The 20,825-nt window shown below is 34.1% G+C and overlaps 1 protein-coding gene across 2 annotated transcripts in view; it reads left to right on the forward strand.

Annotated features, from left to right (window-relative positions):
* LOC111044960 (probable cationic amino acid transporter) overlaps positions 1-19,591 on the forward strand; it is an 86,686-nt gene extending 67,095 nt beyond the window's left edge. The window contains exons 6-14 of one of the 2 annotated variants that reach the window (XR_005570724.1): positions 892-1,063; positions 5,797-6,105; positions 6,749-6,897; positions 7,308-7,474; positions 8,718-8,901; positions 10,044-10,282; positions 11,814-11,941; positions 13,235-14,474; positions 14,535-19,591. Coding sequence is in view for 1 of the 2 variants with exons in the window: in XM_039423436.1 (XP_039279370.1) it covers positions 892-1,063; positions 5,797-6,105; positions 6,749-6,897; positions 7,308-7,474; positions 8,718-8,901; positions 10,044-10,282; positions 11,814-11,941; positions 13,235-13,512 (1,626 nt within the window). In the remaining variant the exon portion in view is untranslated. Of the gene's footprint in view, positions 1-891; positions 1,064-5,796; positions 6,106-6,748; positions 6,898-7,307; positions 7,475-8,717; positions 8,902-10,043; positions 10,283-11,813; positions 11,942-13,234 lie in introns of both variants that reach the window. The other variant, XM_039423436.1, reaches the window with a different exon arrangement.
* Positions 19,592-20,825: the final 1,234 nt, after the last annotated feature.

Consider the following 20,825-nt stretch of genomic DNA (forward strand, 5'->3'; position numbering starts at 1 on the left):
ATTGTTTATATTTAGTGATATTTCTAATCTTAACCACTGCTCGTGGTAATGCAACTCGAAAATCATATCAATAGCTATTGTACCTACATGTTATGGGTAGGGTACTCAGTACTGAAGAGAATCAATTAGAGAAGTCAAGACGACTTTAATCAGCACTCAATCATGGTTAAATATTTCATAAAATGTTATATTCAATTGAGCCACAAAAAATATTTTGAAATTGGATTATTTGAAGTTCGATCCAATAAATGGGATGAGGAAATACACATAATTGAAATTTATCTTTCTACATATTTATATAGATCACTGGTCCCCAATAAGTTGTCCGCGAAAGCTCTAGAAGTGGTCCGCGAGGAGTCCGAGGGAAGGAAAATTGATGTTTTAAGCTTTATTAGTGTTTTTTAAAGTTATTTTTTGTCTATATTGAAGTATAATAAATTTCTCTTCGAAAATGATATATCAAACTCATCTTAAGTTCATAATATGTTTCCAATCGGTGAAATAAGTGATAAGTTCCAAATGTCTAATGCTATAAGATAGGACTTGAAAGTTTGTTTGGAATCTTAATGGCGGATTTGTCCATGTGACCGAGCTAACCAATCAGAAGCGTGACAGTCAATGGCCATACTGTAGGTAATATAGTTACTGTAGTAGTAGCTTGTTTAAAGAGCTTGGCTCTGACAATGTGGGACTATGACAGCTATATGTTTGACTTTGTGTGTTCACAACCACTCTGGATGATTTCGTGTGCATCTATTGATGAGACTCTCCTACGAGAGTAAGTGTTCGAAAAATTATATTTTGAAATTTGAAATTTTATTGTACATCACATTATATTGTTATCTTAGCAAGAATATTTTGTGTGAAATTCAATATATATTTTGTTTGCAGGTGTTCACGGGAGCAGCGACTTGTTTCTATGCCTTCATTGGCTTCGACATAATCGCAACTACAGGCGAAGAAGCCAACAACCCGAAAAAATCGATACCACTAGCCATAGTTACTAGCCTTATTATCATTCTAATTGCCTACGTCACCTCTTCCATGATGCTCACTCTTATAGGTAGGTGACAGAGCTACTAAATTAATATTTCATCATATTAGATTACTAGTCCTCCATATTACAGTATATCATGATACATAATACATTATCAATATAGGTGAGAGAACTACTGAATATCATATTAGATTTCCTTCATAAATATATCATGATACATTATCGATCCATCAACATTCAAATAGCTAGTGAGGTTCTGCAATTTCACCATCAATCAATTATAAGCTTAATTAATACTTGCATGTATGTATGATATTCATCCTCACGTAATTCAATCAATTTATGTCAATCTCTTCACAATCCATGTCAAGAGACATAGAAGGTGGAATATATGACACTAGCAATATAAGTTTGCAAATCAAAACAACAAAAATCATTCATTTCGTTTACTCAATAGTCTCCTATCACCTTAGCTTAGATGGAATGTAAGTGATTAACCAAATCAGCGATGTAGGCTAATGTGAACAAATGTGTTAGTGAAAACATTATTAGAAGAGACGTTACGAGATAAAGAGAGAGTTTAGAAGACTGATAGCATCCACCATTTGTGCTTCACTCACTGGAAAAAAGATTTAAGACTGATGGGTCTTGAAGCTGAAAATTCCATTTGGTGTTGAATCTGAGTTGATAGAATATTGTAACGAAGTATCGTCGACCCTAGAGAAAGTGTGCGGGGGATTGGGGGCGGCAGTTAATTTGTCGATAGCCCTTGAGACTGAGCTCAGCCCATGGACCGGCTCCAACTACCATTCATTACAGTGTCCTCCCCATATCAACAACAAGAGGAGAGGCAACTCAATGACTCATTTCTCCCACAATTGATTGATATCCATGCTAGTACTCAATAGAGTCTCAATCTTGATACCTGAGAGAGATTCAATTTCAAAGTTACTAACTTTACTACACCATTGCTGATTCAATCCACCAAGTAAACTTTTGGTCTCATTATGTATTGAATATTCCAGTGGCTCATGACAGGCATGTAGAATTCGGTTCCAAGCTTCTGTATCCCATTCCAATGTTCTATAGGGAGCAGATTAGGTGATAGTCTGATAGTTGGATTAGATAAGCGCCATGCACCAAACTACACCTATCCCGTTGAAATAGTGGCTGCTGGAGGGCAGCTCCTCTACTATCAAGTGCTTTAAAATCACGGCTGTTGGTTTTTTGGCCACTACTAGCCTATTTTATTAGAAATCATGGTTGGCGAGGTATTCTTTATCCTTTCTTCCCTCCAGGACACTATGGTGAATCTCTAAATTGTTTTTTGCATGCTGTACTAGTTTATTCTAATATTGATATCAATGTTTTCGAGTGTTCAAGTACCTAACTGTACCTATTATCATAGAAATGAAGAATGACACTTCCATATTTGGATTTGTATGTGAATGTCTTCCATTATAAGAAATATTATATCAAGTGTTGATTCAAAATGAATATGAACCGTGATAGTGGTTGTCCTAGCAGATGAAATCGTCCAATCTAATGCTGTTGGAACCGTGTCTGCTTCAGCCCAGTTCTGCTAACAGACAGTTATCCTATAATATAACACGAAAAATTTTTGTATGTATTTATTCATGTATTTGTGTATGTCCAACGGATTTCAATAACGGCTCTAACGATTTTTACGAAATTTGGAACATACTAGGTTTATGATATAAAAATTCGATAGCACTAGGTCTCATCCCTGGGACAACTCGCTGAAGGACATAAGAAGGATAATTATTCATCCTTGAAAAAACAGCTGATAATTTAGTCGTCAGTCGTTAATGCTGGAAGTGAGTGAGCGAGTGCATGTGTGTGGGACTGAGACAAATTTATGAGGAAATAATGAGCCTATTGCAATGAGGTACTTAGTGCCTCTTGCACCAGAGCCGGTTAAATTTTAATCCTGATCAATTCCAGGAGAACCAATCAGAGAAGCCGCCTTTTTGAAATGGTATTCTCTGATTTGGTTCACGCTAAATCAATCAGGATTAAAATTTAACCAGCTTTTGTGTAACCGGGCCTTTGTGAGAGAGATTTTTGCATTCCACTGGGAATCTCAATCGCAATCCACTGTGATTAGATAGAACCTTTATGTATAAACTATGAATATATTATAAACTCCTCTTTCGTGATGAATTTTCTATGATTTAGTACTTCAGAGTACTATCCAGAGTTCCTATCGGAACTATCTGAAACTGATCGTCCACTTATCTCTCATCATCATATGTCTTCATCTCTCACCCACGCACAGGCTCATGCTATTTTTGGGCACTATCCTATGAAAGAATGCATGAGTAATGTAGCTATTGGAACGGAATCTATCTTTCATGGTACGGTACCGACAAATAAAGAGCTACTCATTGTGGAGGCTGAGATAAGCTTGTGAGCCACTCAAGATCTGATGGTTTTAGTGGAAGTGTGGCGAGCCCACTCTTGCATGGGCAATATTTGCCAGACACTCGTTATCAGGCGAGTAGTTAGTCATCTGAATACAGTGAGCAATCAGCCGCTCGCCCACTCGCTCTCCGACTGTTTACTCACTAAATAAGGCGTCCTGCTACGTTGAGACAGCCGCCCATGCCCACACTGAAATTGCTCTGAAATTACAGGCATCAACAATATCAGTTAACAACCCTAATTTGAATTTAATTAATATCCTACGTATGAAGATGCATGGATCTGTGACGGGTGTATTGTACAAACACGAACCATGGTGATTCGGTGAACTAGATTCGAATTTCCACCTACATTGCGCGATTGCGGGTTGGAGAGAAAGCTCTCTCTCTTATTGCACAGTCAAGAACATCAATGGAACTTGATGATGAGCTCGATTATTATTATCATAATTATTATTATCATTATCCAGTTGAATTGATGAGAAATGGATAATACATTGCAAAAATGATGAGAATGATCATGACTCATTAACTAATATCAACTCGAATTACTACATAAATACTGCACAATGTGCGAATCCAATGAAATTATTTTACAAAATTATTATATCTCTATAGCTTGGAATCTTTCCAATTCTTGTGAAAGCTAAACAGAAATGCTAGTTCTGAGCTGCTAAAATATGAGCATGGAATTTTCACTTCAATTTCGCAGTAGGAAAATAAGTACGAAACAATTCTATTAAATCCGATACACGATGCTCTCATTATTCTTGTCACCTCTTCCCAATCTACAAAAAAAATATCTTCTGTTTTCTGATTAATAGTTCAACGCTTTCATTTCTTGTCACAGTTTACAGTACGTACCAAAGCAGGAGGAAAAACAAGTTCAATCATTCTTCTCAGAACATTGATCAAACTTGGAATAAATGGACTCCTGGCGATATTGTCAGCTCAAGTGTAGTTTTTCGATTTTAGCTGTAGATTCTAGTCTCCATGGATGTTCTTGGTGCTTATAAAGTGAGTGTTTGGTCATTTTTCTTCTTTTACTCTCTCACTTTGAGCAGCCATCACCTTTCGAATTGCAGGTGGAGAAATTCCAATTATGGGGTCGAACTTATTTACTGGCTTAATTGGATTCAAACAATCTTATATCAATCACGCAGTTCCATTTAGTGCTATACCTACCTGTCTACCTTGTGCTGAGTTCACCCACACTGGTGCTTCATATTCTGCAGCTGAAATGCTGAGAGCCAGACCTGGATTGCACAGCATATGTGACAGACATGTGTGGACCATTCTAGGCTGTTGTCATCCATAATCGGATTGGATTGAGGTCGGAACGCCGCATGACAGGCGTTAAGGCGGTGCTACACCTTACAACGTTTTGGTTTGACTCATGTCGCATATTTCTGTGGGGTGGAGGAGCGATGGTAGGACACCTCATATGACAGGCTTGCTGCATTCATTTCCGTTGTTTGTTTGGCGATGAGTAATTTGAAAATTGGAAATCTTTATCACTGAACGTATTAAAAAAACCTCAAGTATCTTTATCACCAGTTATTAATATTTTCAATGTTTACAACGAATGTTCAATAATCTATTCGAAATTTTTGAAATCATTTCATAGTAACATCACTACTGGATTAAATTTCATAATACCATATTCTGCATACATCAGCTCGTGCACATTGTGCTATATGATATATCATGAATGTAATGCACCATTTTTAACTATTGAAAGACAAGAACAGATAAACCTCAACCATAATCCGTGCAAACCTTAGATTGCAGCATCGCTCTTATGGAGTACAGTGTTGCCTCAATTTCTCAAAGAATCCAGAGAAGCCTGTGAGGCAATTCTGTGAGAAAAAGAGTAAGGAAGAGAGGGTAGACCTAATTCAGAATAAAATAACTTACAAGAGAGTTAAAACTAGGGTTGAGTCATCACTCCATTCAAATCACTTCAAGTTCACTGAACAATTTGAAATGTAGTGAAAATGAAATGTATCAGACGTTTTAAACCAGAACAAGTAGTGAGAAAAATATTAAAGAAACATTTTTAAACAAGTAGTAGGTAGGACACTCACTTTAAAATCAAAATGGAATGTGATTGGAAATCTATGATCCATATTAGAATAGAATAAGACATATCTATAATTTGATATTAGAAATCACTTTCTGATCAAACATACTAATTATACTATATTAATATTAAATATTCCTCAGTGAAGGGTTGTACTTTCCTTCCATTACAGGAAGATGGACCTTCCCATTAGGTGGGTTCTTCTCCCCACCATCAAAAAGCCAAACGAATTGACTATTTTATACATGAATACACGTGATGTTGTGTTGCAGTGCCGTACGAGAAGGTGGACCAGGACTCGGCGCTGGTGGAGATGTTCGGCCAGGTGGGCGCCTGGCGGTGCAAGCTGGTGGTGGCAGTGGGTGCGTTGGCTGGCCTGTCAGTGAGCATGTTCGGCAGCATGTTCCCCATGCCTCGCATCGTCTACGCCATGGCTCAGGACGGCCTCATCTTCCGCACCCTCGCCCAGGTGTTCCCTCTCACCGGCACCCCGGTCGTCGCCACCTTCGGCTCGGGCTTTGCCGCAGCCATTGCCGCACTCCTCATCAGCCTCGAAGTCCTCGTTGAAATGATGTCAATCGGTAATCTATCATCATCACAATCTTTACCATCCACCTAATGTATGTACATAAGCTTATAATCCTTGAAAAATAAAGAGGATGGTTTCTCGATCCATTCCGAGCTGCGATGTATACATTTTTATGTATTTTACACGACTTTCAATCGAATAAACATAGACTTCATCAAATAGTATGAATTAAATCGAGATAAAGTGAATCAAATGAATTTGATGAATTCATACAAGTTTCTTCTTCTCTTTTCTTCTTAAAATTAATTGTCATTATTTCTTCCATTCGATTATTGGAGATTTATACGAAATGAGCGAACTGTGATGTATGCTGATAAGTATTAGAAGAACAAAAGTTTGGAAAACGAAACTATAGGAAATGATTCAGAACTGATGTCATTATTTGATGTATTTGGTTCAAAAATTCAAACAGTTCAAAACTCAGACCCATACACTATCTGAATGAAATACAGTGGTTTGAAACGATGTTAAGTAATACATAAAATTATCCATACTTGTATTGTCATTACATTACCACTGTTATTACAATTTGAAAGATCATATCATAGATCATTATTCAATCTGATTCTTCAACTGAAATTTGTTTCACCCTCAATTCCTCTAGTTTCTCATACCTCTTATTCCACTTTCCCCAGGAACACTATTGGCCTACACGCTGGTTTCAACTTGCGTTTTGATACTACGGTACCAGCCACATTCTACCAACTTGGTTGATCTACTACCTGAATCACTCAGAACACCAGTTAAAGGTTCTCCATCGAAAGAGACGTTATCTAATGGACAGGTAAATCATTCAAAATTATTATGAATCAATCACAAATGTTGAAAGCATTCTATTATAGTATACCATTCTTATTTAATACTCATAATAATGGTAACTTTTCTAATTTAAAATGATTTATTCTTATTGAATGAGGAATTGCTGATTTGAACTCACTGACATCATAGTGCTGTAAATAGTAAAGTAACTCGAAAGCTTCATGAGTATTTATGCCAAAGCTTCATTAAAGAAATAAATCTCAATAAATGGTAAAAACTTCAACTACCATTTCTCAGCACAAATGATATTTCCTTGATCAAAGTTGAAAAATCAAAACTATCCAGGTTACCAAATGTTATGGATTATTGAAATCTTTCTGTTTACGTTATTGTATATGAATAATTAATATCAGCACAAACCATTTATTGCTGTAGGTCAGTTATGGGAATCAGTTACACCCAGACCAGTTGAGATCAGCACTGGGAGGGGTTCCAGCTCAGCAGCCCCCTGCTGGGCCACAACCATCACCAGGACTGACCAGCACACTCACACAGCAGCAACAGCAGCAGCAGAGGATCATGGTTCGACGGGTCACTCGCAGGTAATTCACCAGCCGTACTCTTCAATTATGATCCATATTAAGAATCAAAGTACTGATTGAGAAGTCAATCATCAAATTAGAGAAAAAATCAGACACTTCATTTGAAAACCTTGACAGACTACTTTGGAGTATGAAAGAATTTGGTCAATAGCATTGTGATGCATATCTATCTGGTCGTCATGTCTCAAGGATACACTAGGATGTGGTGCATGGTTGTAACGGACCGGTGATGCCAATCAGCCATTGATGGTGGGAAAAGTATCATAGTAACTCACTTACCATTGAGTTTGACTGCTGGAGTGGACCGTGGATTCTGACTCCATAGTTGAATGTGGCTTTCCATATTTCTAAATATCATTATAATACATGATAATTCAATTATTAACTAATGTAATCCATTTGAAAGCCACGGAATGGAACACAACAGGATGAAAGACTTGCTTTGATGTAGAAGATACGACTTGTTATGTTATGACTTGTTATCAGATCTTCTTATGTAGTACGGGAGATGACCAAAGTTTGAAGAGTAGGATAGAGGTGGTAATCAGTAATGCTTTTTCGTGAATTATGAGAATTAAGGAGATGCTCGAGTGTGAAGTAGCAGAAATGTCACAACAAAGCATCCACATCCATCAAAATTTGCAAGAAGTATGCGACTGTAAAATTAATGTAAGATGGGGAGAAGACAACTATCTTTTGATAGTATAGCGCCAGTTTCAGTTGGGAGCCACTTTCTCATAGTGTCGTGTCCAATTTCAAAATCAACAAGAGAACACCAATGCAAACTTTGAGATGTACCAGTTCTCCCACATTTAAAGATATTTCTTTTTCAATCGATCCCTCATTGAACCTTATTGCTATTTGTCTTCTCTCATACAAAAAGTTCCATCAAGGATACAGTAGGATGTGAATACTCTCAACTATACAGATATTAACATAACAACGATAGGAACACCATTTTTGCAAAAGCAGATTTTCATCTGAAAAAGCTGTTAGTCCCTTATCTTCAGTATTTATAGATTCAGACGGAAAAATCATAGATCCTCTAAGAAGCATTCCAATACTGATCTATATCAGTTGGTTCAGGCCCGCAAAAAGTTCTCAATTCATATTATACCTGTAAATGGAAAATAAATTTTGAAGAGAAGTGATTTTCTATGAAACGAAGGTTTCAAATGGTGTTTGTATTCCACTGTTTGTGTTATTTGAGAATATCATAAGAGTATTGTTATTTGTGTTTCAGCTCGCCGGATTCAGATGACACGTTCCCAGGGGAAGAGCCTGACGAGTTTTCGATGCGTGACGACCAGTTCCTGGTGGCTGACCGCAGCGAGAACAAGTTCTACGGCACGGTGCACGGCGGCTCTAGTGCCGGAGGCGGCGGGGTTGCCGGTCCCACCTTAGGTGCTATTGGTCGGCGTCTACAGGTCAACTTCATATTTCATACTTTATCACCTGTGTAACTTATCATTTCTATATTCAACACTGTCAGCTGCTAATAAATAATGTTTTTGCTATGAATCAACTTGATTAATTTTTTGTAATGCTTGATGAAAAAATGTTACACAATTAATAGAGAAATTGTCATCAGGTATTGCTATTGATCCTGCTATTCATCTCAATTCCACACTATAGGCATGGCTGCCTGTTCCGGTCTTTGAAATAACCTTTTAAAACTAAAAGATCTTCTCATTTATTCTTAAATTTGAGACCACCTCTTCCTTTGTCTCCCATTTAATGGAGAGCGTTCAGAGCGATTCTACTGGTCGGCATTCTGTCAATATGCTCCTCCCATCTTATTAGTAACTTTTTATCTTTCTTCATCCAGTGGCTCAACCACAAGCTCCTCTTGCAGCTCCTCTGATGCCACTACTTATGAAAGCTCAATCATATTCACTTCTTCTGTTTTAATTCGCATGCTTCTATCTTATCAATAAAGTGCTTTCCATGATCAATTTTCGGTCTATTATTGAAGATATTGATAGGAAATCATTGAAATATTGTGCTTGAGCTCAATAATTATCATAACGAAAACATCCAGATATCCAAAGTTCAATTGAGAATATGTTATACATAGAATCATATCATATTTACCAGACCAGAATTGATCAACATTGATTATTTAACATTCATCTTCAGTGGTCGGTAAAATGAGATCAAAAATTATTCCTTTTCTTTTGTGTGTAGTTTAGAAGTAGATTTTGTGGTAATTATTCATATTGAATTGAAAAGACTAAGAAATTGTCAAAAACCACAGATTTATTGATACTTAGAAAGACCGGTTTCGGTTATTACACCATTGTCAATCTCTGATAAACTGAGATCACTGATAACCTCTGTTTATCAGAGATTGACAATGGTGTAATAACCGAAACCGGTCTTTCTAAGTATCAATAAATCTGTGGTTTTCGACAATTTCTTAATCTTTTTCATTCAAAAATTATTCCAATTAATCTTGCAATGAAAAAAATCAAAAATTCCTTTTAGATAAGATATGCGAGTTTTCATTGATTCTGTTTAGTATTTAAGGAATGTTGACATGAAATATTTGTTTGAACTCGTGTTACAGGCAGTGACATACCTGTGTCCAGCTATCTTCCCATGGGTTGATAGTGGCCCAGCAACGGAAGACTCAGGGATGTTTGTCATGAAGATGGTCGGCATTCTGTACATACTCATTCTCATATTCGACCTGATTATAGTACTTGGAATGGGTTCAGACTCTTCAATAGTCACATTCCTTGTCATCTTCTTTCTGCTCTGCATCATTGCTCTCCTACTCATCATATCAAGGAAGCCTCAAAATAGGTAAAAAAGTTTTCGAGTAATAATTTTTTCATAAAATAATATGCAATATATAGTTCACAATACTCTGAAACTGTTTCATTCTTGATTTATGGTAATCATAAAGTAAAACACTGTGGTACGTAAATACTGATTCTTTAAATTCAAATATTTCAAACTACAAGTTTCAAATGCTCTGAAGCGGACTGTATAAAACGAATCAAATCTTTGTGCTGAATAATATATCCATTCGTAAAAAACCACATACATAGAACACATAGAAAATCAGAAAAGGTACTCACCAAATCCCAAATCCAACATGTCGCGAATCGAATTGCTTGCCTACTTATATTTGAGGTAAAAGGTGGACAGTTGGATAGGATAGATGAGAGGAAAAAATAGGTTAAATTATGCAAATCGATCTGTTTTCCCGTTCTGAGATGAAGTTTACTGTCTGGATATATAACACTATGACTTGACTATTGATAAAAACAAAACTAAAAATTGAGTTCTGGCATTCACTTTTCACTAATACGAAACGTGAGTAACTTTTCACGTAAAACGAAAATGTAATTTATGTACACGAATAAATGTATAGGCTGAATTTCCTATGATATTAAATGACACGAATATTTAGGCAGATTCAGGACGAATTTCCTGAATCTTAATGCCTCGACAGGGAGTGCTAGCAATACGAGAGCGCTGATTTCACACTGACGCTCAAAACGGCCGATGCATGAGCGATAAATTGATGAGTAATAGATATTATAAAATTATAGAAACTCTCCTGCCATCTGGCAGTCAATGAGCAAATGAATACAATTTCAAATGGCCTCAACACACTGAATATGTGAAAGGTTATAAATATCATAAAATATCGTAAAGTATGTAAAATCCATTGATTAACACTGTTGAAAATTCAAATTCATGGATATGTGTTGATAGAATCGTTGATGGATGACAGGAGTTTATATATGTCACAATACAGATAATTGATATTGTTTATCTCTGAATTGATGGAGAAGATGTATGTATATTCTTAATAATTGCAATTCTCAGTTATTCAAGAAGTGCGAAATATTGTCAAATTGTGAGTGAAGCCATTTCTTAAGTACCTTTACAGTATATGGGCATAGAGTTAATGGGTATATTGTGATGAGTCTACATCTGTTAAAATTAAAAGTGAGCTATACTATTTGCTATTGTTGGAGTCTTCAGTATGATTGACGGCACAGGATATATTCTAGTTTATGTACACTTATTGTGAAATTACTAGACAGAAATATTATGTTGCTGGCTATTCAGCATTATAGTAATTTATTTCATCATCCTCACCACAGATACACTACAAGGAAGAAGGAAAGCAAAAAGGTTCTTACCTCCTGCCAATTACTCCACGATTATAAATTTTTTCTGTGTTCAAACAATTATTATATTGGTTATGACTGTCATAATAGAATTTCTTCCAATAAATAGGAAAATTATCAAATAATTAGAATAGTATTAGATTTGACAACCACTGTTTATTGATAATATGTATTAATCAATGTTTCAGGAAAACATTGATGTTTATGACTCCGGGCATCCCATTTGTGCCAGCAATTGCAGTCATTGTGAATATCTACCTCATTTTCAAACTCTCAATTTTAACATTGGTTCGCTTCACTGTATGGATGATCATAGGTAATGTGTAACATCATCTGAAGATTGACAAGATCACTCTTTCCTAAAAAAATAATAATTAGAATTCTCAAATTAAACCACAGAGAAACATACAGCACAGCGTACTTTCCAATAATGTGTAGCATAGTTGTCATTAGGCCTACAATAATTGCCATTAGCGTACGGTGATTGGCCGTTTGCAAAGTGGAAGTTCTAACTGTCATCAGTTTGAAACAGTTTGTGTTTTGATCACAGAATGAATCACATCATAATAAACGAAACTTGATATAGATTTGATCCCGCTTAAACTGAGATTCCGTTTAAACCTGCACTATGCAAACGGTCCCAAGTGTAAAAACGCCACATAATGTACAGGTTATATTCAATGCTGCTCACATTCAAAGAGCAAAAGTTTGTTGATATCAACGCGCCGGATGTGAGACAGCGGAGACTTGAGTAACTCGATTACTTCAATGAATCTTAATAATTGTCACATTGATAACAGTCCAGTATAAACCAACTATTGATAATCAAATATTGTGAGTTGTGGAAGAGCAACTCTGGTTTCCATCGGGGGTCGCTACCCTCTGTGCTTAAGCAGCCTAAATAAATGCAACTGAAATCTGCGTTTATAGGTGTAGTTTGGAGTATGAATGTGAAGTTATGTATGTAATGTATTTTGTTTTCATTGTTTGTTGATAAATCCAGGGACGCATCCCCCTGAAATTACTAAAAATTCAGCTTCTACCCGCCCCCTTTTGGATTCCCAAAGAATCAAAAAATGTCGTCAATAGTCATTTCAAACACTGCTGATCTGTTCTTAGGTATAGTGATTAAAAAAATTTGGAAATCTTGACTAATTGAATAATTACAGTGTTCAATAGAAAATGTAATATATTGTTACATTTAATTATTACAAATTGTGATTCACAATTTGAAAGTGAAAGGAGTTAAAATGGGAGAAAGCAATATGAATATTGATGGAGTCTGAAGTGTATTGTTCAACATAATTTTGCAGGCTGCTCACATCAGTTAGCAGATTGTTTCATCAAATTCCCAGATGAAAATTCTTCACGAAGATAGAAGACATTTTCACACATCTTTTGTGCCCTGTAGAATTATTCGAAGATCAGGAAAGTCTTTGAGCTGTGAGGAAATATGTCTTCACTGTATTCCTGTGAATATTACTAATATTCCCTGTTGCCTAAATATTTTAAATGTTCTGATCCGTCCAGAATTTATTGTAGATTTAATATTGGAGGAATCTGATAATGGAATGTAGAAATAATTGAAATGATTTTTTTCCAATTCCAGGACTACTGGTTTACTTCTACTATGGTATCAAACACAGCTCTCTGGAAGAGGAAGAAGATCCTCAGAATATTGAGTTATCAGTGACAACGGAGAAGCCTCCTCCAGCACAGCAAACGGTGGACTCTGAGCGTGAGACGCCAGCTTGGGATTCGGCCTCCTATCACCAGCCACAACAGGCGTCATCTCCCTACACCAGCATACAACAGCCTCCCTCTTCCGGCTCCAATAGAGCGCCTCTCTTTGTCTCTCCTCAGCAATTCCCGACGTGGGATGATTAGATTCATCATTTTTACCGTCAACGAAAATTACGTTTTTTAGCCGCGGTTCGTTTTCTGTACAATCAAAGAATAATTTGCTGATGAAATGATGAACCTCATGACGAATGTACAATTGGATTTCTTCCAGCTTATTCCATTAAGTAGGTTTAAGTAGCTTTTCCTGTAAATGGAGATAGTGTGTTCTCGACACTTTTTTCTGGAAACTTACAAATAGGATTGATGATATCAATTAATTTAGGAATGAAACTCTTCCTCGAATACTACTGATTGATACCCTGAATACATCTCACAATCGTTAAAACACCGAATAATCTGTCAAAGGAAAACGATCTGTAATGGGAAATTTACTTTTAAAAATAATTATCTCCTGTTCAATTGAATCTCTGATCTACTATCACAAGTTCCCTTTCATCCTTGATTTTTTCCTATTCCAATATGTATTTATTTATTTATTCGTGGATACAAATGTAATTTATTCGGGATATTGTACCCGTTTTAATCATACATTGAAGTTAGAAGTCAATACAGTATTAAATATCATCGTTTAATGGATACTTAGTGCTTTCAATATGCTTCTTGCTTGGAAGAAGAATGGTGTCCTTATTCAATAGTATCACTATCAATTCATTTTGTATAAAGAAACCAATAATGAATAAGATACTATCCACATCATTCTATAAAATAAATTTCAATCCAAGCGAATTGTTCTTATTAGAATGGTAATTGGAGGTAGATGACATTTATGGAGCATTTATAATTAAATATAAAAGGGTGAACTGAAAAGCTGAAAGTGGATATTTCTACTGCTTACCGTATTTTTTATATTTGGGAGAATTGAAAAAGAATCGAGAACTGAATGTTCACACAAGAAAGTTCTCTGTTTCTTGAAACTTCAAGTAAATTACAAATTATCGGATTGACTTCTTCATGCTTTAGAGAAGTCAACATTGAAATATTGATGAGTGAAGTGCACTTCAATAATAATAATTATGCACTTTCGAATACCATATTTGTTGTAGAAGTCTAATTTAACATTATTTGTACCAGAACGATCAATAGCTTCCAGTAGTTGTAGGGCCATAGGTGTCTCATTTTGTCTATTCCATGCTCCTCTTCTTCTGATTCTTTGATGAAAATTTATATTGAAATATTCATATTGCAACAAAAACCATTAATTTGGTACTTTTGTTGAATATCAGGGGTTGATTCGATTGAGTTGAAACTGAAACATGATTAATACAACATCTCAATTGAACTCATTATTTATTATATGAATTAATTTCATGATAATAAAACTGTCAACTGTCTCGATTTGCAAGATTAGACATAAGTCTTTGAAGTACGATATTCTACTTGATGTATAGCCTGTTACTCTATGTATGGGAGGGAGAAATTTTTTTGTAGTAGAAAGAGATTATTGATAGGGGAATATTATGTAATAAATTCAACATCAATGAATTGTAAATTGCTACTTAATCATAGAGTGTCACTCTTCCCACAATGATGGATGAATATTTATTCAACATTCATAATGAATATTATCAAACTAAATTAAAGAGCCTAGTCGATGAATAGACTACGTACAACTATAACAAAAAATTAGATTAAAAATATATATATTGAGCTTTTATTGCTAACTTTAGCTTCTATCGCTAAATCTTTTAAAGATTTTTGAAGGATTTCGATGCATAAACCATTAAAAACTGTCTCAAAATATTCCTATAGGTATAGGCCTACTACAATATTGTACATTTGTATTATTTTTGCTATGATGGACACTTCCAATACTGTTAATACTATATAATTCACGTTAAATTTTTCCCCCACTAAGTTACAAGTCAACTCCAGGTCCTGGAAACACAGAGAGCGATCCGTGATCTGCAATATTAGAGCAGTCTTGGGTACCGTATCTATATCCATATGGAATATATCTATGGGCTATCTATATCCTCCTAAAACCGCTATGATCGCCGATCGCTCTCTGTGTGTCCGGACCCTTAGATGAGATTAATAAAGTGATTTCAGGAAGCATATATATCATTTCTTTAACATAATAGTTTTCTTCTAGCACTCATTTCAACATTCCATGCTAACACTACTCACTGGTGAATTTCAGAGCAACTATTTATGTATGTATCGATTTGTGCATACAATTACAAATCATATGAACTAGTAGCATAAAATAAGATGATTCAACTCAAGCATCAGCGATGTAATGCATGAGGGAGTTATACTCCTTTAAATGGGGCTTTAAGAGTGCATGAAGGGCCTACAAGCTACAAGTGACACCTTCTGGCATTTTCTCTTTCTTAAACTAAAATCTTCCCGCTCTAGTTAATAATATACTCTTGCAAATATTCCGTCACTGTGTGAACATTATCATGAGAATCAATTATATTATTTTTGAAAAGGCCCATGGGTCTAATCCTTACATCAAATGGCAAATGAATAAGAACATGAATAGCTGTTATAGTCACTTCATCCACTTAGCTCTTAAATTGGTTCAAAGTTCAAAAGAATGTTTAGACTCGGTTGCTAGATCTTTCGAGCCCCTTCTCTAGCTATCAGCTAGTTATCTGTCTACCTATCTATCTTGCTGACATTACAGATAATATAGATAACATGGAGTAAACAAGTGTGAATACAGTACATAGTTGCCTATATAGTTATTGAGAAAAAATAATCGTTTTTCAGTATTAATAATTGGTATATTATTAGAATTACTCGGTTGTAGAATGAGAATTTCAACTCTTAAGTTGACACTGAGATTATCAATGTTCCAGTTGAACGTAGGATCTAGTGATAGTTTTTCTATTTTGTTCCATAGGAAATAATGTCTTAATGTAAAGTTCAAATCTTAAATGTTTCCATGTACAGTAATGGATGAGATTTACTGTTCTTAATGTACATAGTTTTTTAATAATGTCGTTCCTTATCATGCATAATATGCTAATGTTATACAACCACTTTACACTTTTCTCCTTCCAGGAATATCAATCCCTTGATGAATTATTATCAGAAATCTTCCAAAAAATCATTACATTATCATGAAAATGATTAGGACACTGAGATTTTCTTTGTAAAAGTCAATCATCACATACTTTTATTATAATATTTATCATCTAATCATCTTCATAGATATACTAATTTTTCAATTTCTATTACATTGATAAGAAAACGCCTCGGTAATGTATATAATAAATTGATATTCATTCAATTGGATAGCAGAGTTATTTATATAGCCGAATACCATGATATTCAGTTAATTGCTGGTACAATATTAATACAGCTTATTGTTGGGAGAATGAGCACAAATAAGAAAAACTATCAATTAAAATCTATCAATTTTAATAATATGATAGAATCTAATTAGTCTAGACAACATGATGATAAGATTCACATGACTACTCGAAAAATGACGAATAGCTTGTTGTTACTGTTATGATTATTGTTGAATTGTTGGAACGGGCGATGAAAATCTGTTAAAATTTTATTATGAATATAAAATTAATACGTTTATCATTATTCTATAAATAATAATATTATTAGTCTTAAACATTCAAAGATACATTTGAAGGTATGTTATTAATATGAACGCCATTTAAATAATATTCATTGTTATAAACAATACCCACTATATAATATAAAGATTACTGCACTATTATAATATACGGTATATATTACATTCTTCTGTGATTTATAATATATCAATATTTTCTGTTGTTAAATTTGTTCTTGGATGATACTCGAAATGAATTGTTCTATTGGATAGGAGTAGGTTATCTTGAATAAAATATGTATATTTATATTATGCTCTATGTAAAATTATAAGCAATGAATTTAGACGAGTCTAGATAATTAGCAGAGTAAATAATATTGTTCATTGACTGTGATTCAACTAACTTAAACTAATACTCAGTGGACTTATTACCATGGTTTCTTCTTTTATAAGATGAGTGTTGAGAGAATGAGTTGTAGAAGCATATTAAATACAGAGAAAAACAAGAATAGATTCGATGATTTGACTAGAATTACAGTATTTATAGTAGTCTAATGAATCATCAAATTTCCAAATCTAGCTCTAAAACCTGCGGGTTCAGTACAAGATTGACTTCTCGGATTGATAAAAAATACATTTTTTCTAATTCATTCGTCAAGAGACGAATTCATTGGAATCATTCTTATGATTTAATTATACATGATAGATTACATGTATACATTTGAATAAAATTTAGATAAATGGCCAATGAATTTCGGGGCTAATTAATGTTTTGCCGTTCATGTATCATGATGTGATAGAACATTATTCAGATGTGAAAAATAGTTATGATTATTGATTTCATGAGAAAAGTATTATTTCATTTATACATACAAGCACAAATCATATACAATCACAAGTAAAAATAAATGTTCTCCAACTTAATACAGCATTAAAAATATGAGTTGGGAAGCGTTAAAAAATTGACACATTTCTGTATTTCTCAAAATCCATATAAAAATAAATTCGGAAAATTTGCTCCAGTGATTTTATTTTTCGTAAAATGTTTCATAGATGAATTGGAACCCATGACCAGATATTCATAACTTTCACGTTGGATACCTTCTCATTCAATGAACCATTATTGTATGATGTAAATGTTTTAGTAGAAGAATAATGAAAACAATAGGCCTATGTAACCCTTGACTCAATTTCTGATATTGAAATAATCACCTCTTTATCATTGAAATTCTCTATGAAGAATATTAAATGTTCTAATGTTGAGAAGAGGTTCTCAACCTTTTTCATAGCCCTTAATTCCAATTTCACGTATCTTTTTTATCATAGTGTGGAGGGGTTTTATTGTTGTGATTTGTGGATTGTATTGAATTTTTAACATTTAGACTTCGCTACGTATGCCCTCTTGATTTTTGGCACCTAAGAGGAACGAGTACCCCATAGTGGTCGAGAATCACTTTTCTCTGTGATGAAACTGATTTCATAGCTAAATATGATCAGTGTGATTGGTGTTGTCATAGGACTCAGAAAATTATTACACCTACTGCAGAATCGATTTAGAACGAAATGAAAAATCGTATTATGCACTAGCTTAATCAAGCAAACGATAAATGAATTTCCATGCATGCCAATTTTGTGTAATGAGGGAACAGAAGCCTTTCTATGCATTTCTGAATGGAGATGAATACTGACTTATGAATCAGTTGAGGGTCATGCATAAACTGTATTCAATTTAATTCTACTTAACTATTAGAATAGGATGCAATAATATTGAGGTAGCAGCTCTCGTACTCAAGTTTATTATCTTAACACAGATATACATTCGTTTTACAAATTTTATAAAGGAGTAATATTATATCTGTTTATGGATTACCGTACATAGTTGATAAATATATTTGATAAATAATAATTGTGGTTTTTTGAATTCATCTCTTAAATATGTGTGATATTACTGGGGAATATGATACTATGAGTGATAATTCGCGTGGAAATTGCCTACCAGTGGTTTGATAGCCTGCCTATTATGAATCTATCATGTTTATAACATGTATCAAATAGGAGCTTCTCTTTATACCAAAATGGGGGTTTCATATTATATAGATTACAAATAGAAAACATCTAGCACCACCTTATTACTTTCAAAACGCCGTATCTTTACAGAAGTATAACACTGAACAGGAATATCATTCCACTGGTTTCATGGATGACATCACTGTAAATGTTGCATATTCATAATGATATTCGACTGCGATACATATAAGATGTCGTAGGCTATATATTTTAATAAGAACATATTGTTGTAACATAATGTAAATCAGAATTTTTATCAGATATCTATATAGAGGATAAGCATATAATATACAGTTATATTTCATTGCAATAATGTGTCTAAAAAAGTATCAAACTGAAATTCATCTTTCTCATTTTACAAAAGGTTAGAGGATGCTATTTGTATTATGAATGTCACTAGTAAAATTGATTTTTGCCTTAATTCATGTTTAAATTGTAGAATTTATTGAAATTTTCATAGAATCACAAATAATATAATATATTTAATGAAATATACAACTGTGGAATAATGAAGGAGTAATTTTCATTTCTCAAACCCTAGTCAAATTTAGGCTAGAGTGAATCCTTGATAAAATTCACCCGTATTTCTTGTTATAAAATAATGAAATATGTTAAATTAATAAAATCCAATTATATAATTCAGCATTTATAACATTCGTGAGTCGTATTCATTGTTGGTTGTATAACAATCAAGTGATATTTGAGAGCTATGGAAAATTGGTTATTGATTATTCTACTTGTAGTTCTGTGAATAGTAGATTTCGCGCATTATAAATAATTATTTTATAATGCGCATTATAATCTATCATTATAAATCCTTCTCTAATATTGGGCCAGTCAATGTAGACATGAAAGAGGGGTGTAATTGCAATATTATATTGTAGTTTTGTTTTCATATAATATACTGCTTGGATACATAAAAGAAGTTCAGAACCAATTTTTGTATGCCAAATTCCCTCATGCTAGATACAAAGTTGCTGAAAAACCTCGTATGTTTAGTTAATTCTGCAGTTTTTAGCTATTTCCACCAACTCAAGTCAAGGGACAGGAAAATTTGCTCTCGCTTTTTTCTTAGATTATGAAATCTAATAAGAGTATGAAATGGAATCTTTTCTTAGATTATGAAATGGAATCTTATCTTAGATTATGAAATGTAATCATTCAATGCTATCTTCAATGAGTACTGAGTTTTTTCAAAAAATAATTTTTTCAAATGAGTAAAATTTCAAGAAAAGAAAACAATTTTTATGAATTTCAGTTTCTAATCAACAATAATTCCTGATTGTCACTATTCAAATGACAATTTTGTGCTCTGCAACCTGAGACCAGGTAAAACGCTGTACCTCAAATAGATTTCCAAGTACACATGCTGACAATGCTCCTTGTATTTTGAAAAACTCCTTATTTGAAGCTTCAACCATCACCAACCACATTGTCATCACACAGAGATTTCACAAAATGATAAGAGTTCTATGAACTATTTCTCAAAATGATAAGAGAAATAATATCATGTTCTATAAACTCACCCGTTAGATGCACATTTAGTGGAGAAGCGCACATAAGGACCACGAGATATAATCTCGATAACCCCTTATTGAAAAAAAATAACTTCATCTTCTGTAAACTATTTATGGAAAAAATATGTATAAGTACGATCCGATTGTTGAAAAAGTATCTAAAAACTAATGATACTTTCCACATATTTATGATCACGGCAGTTATATGATAGAAAACGGTGGTTTTAGAT

Source organism: Nilaparvata lugens, chromosome 3, assembly GCF_014356525.2.
Source record: "Nilaparvata lugens isolate BPH chromosome 3, ASM1435652v1, whole genome shotgun sequence".
NCBI lineage: Eukaryota > Metazoa > Arthropoda > Insecta > Hemiptera > Delphacidae > Nilaparvata > Nilaparvata lugens.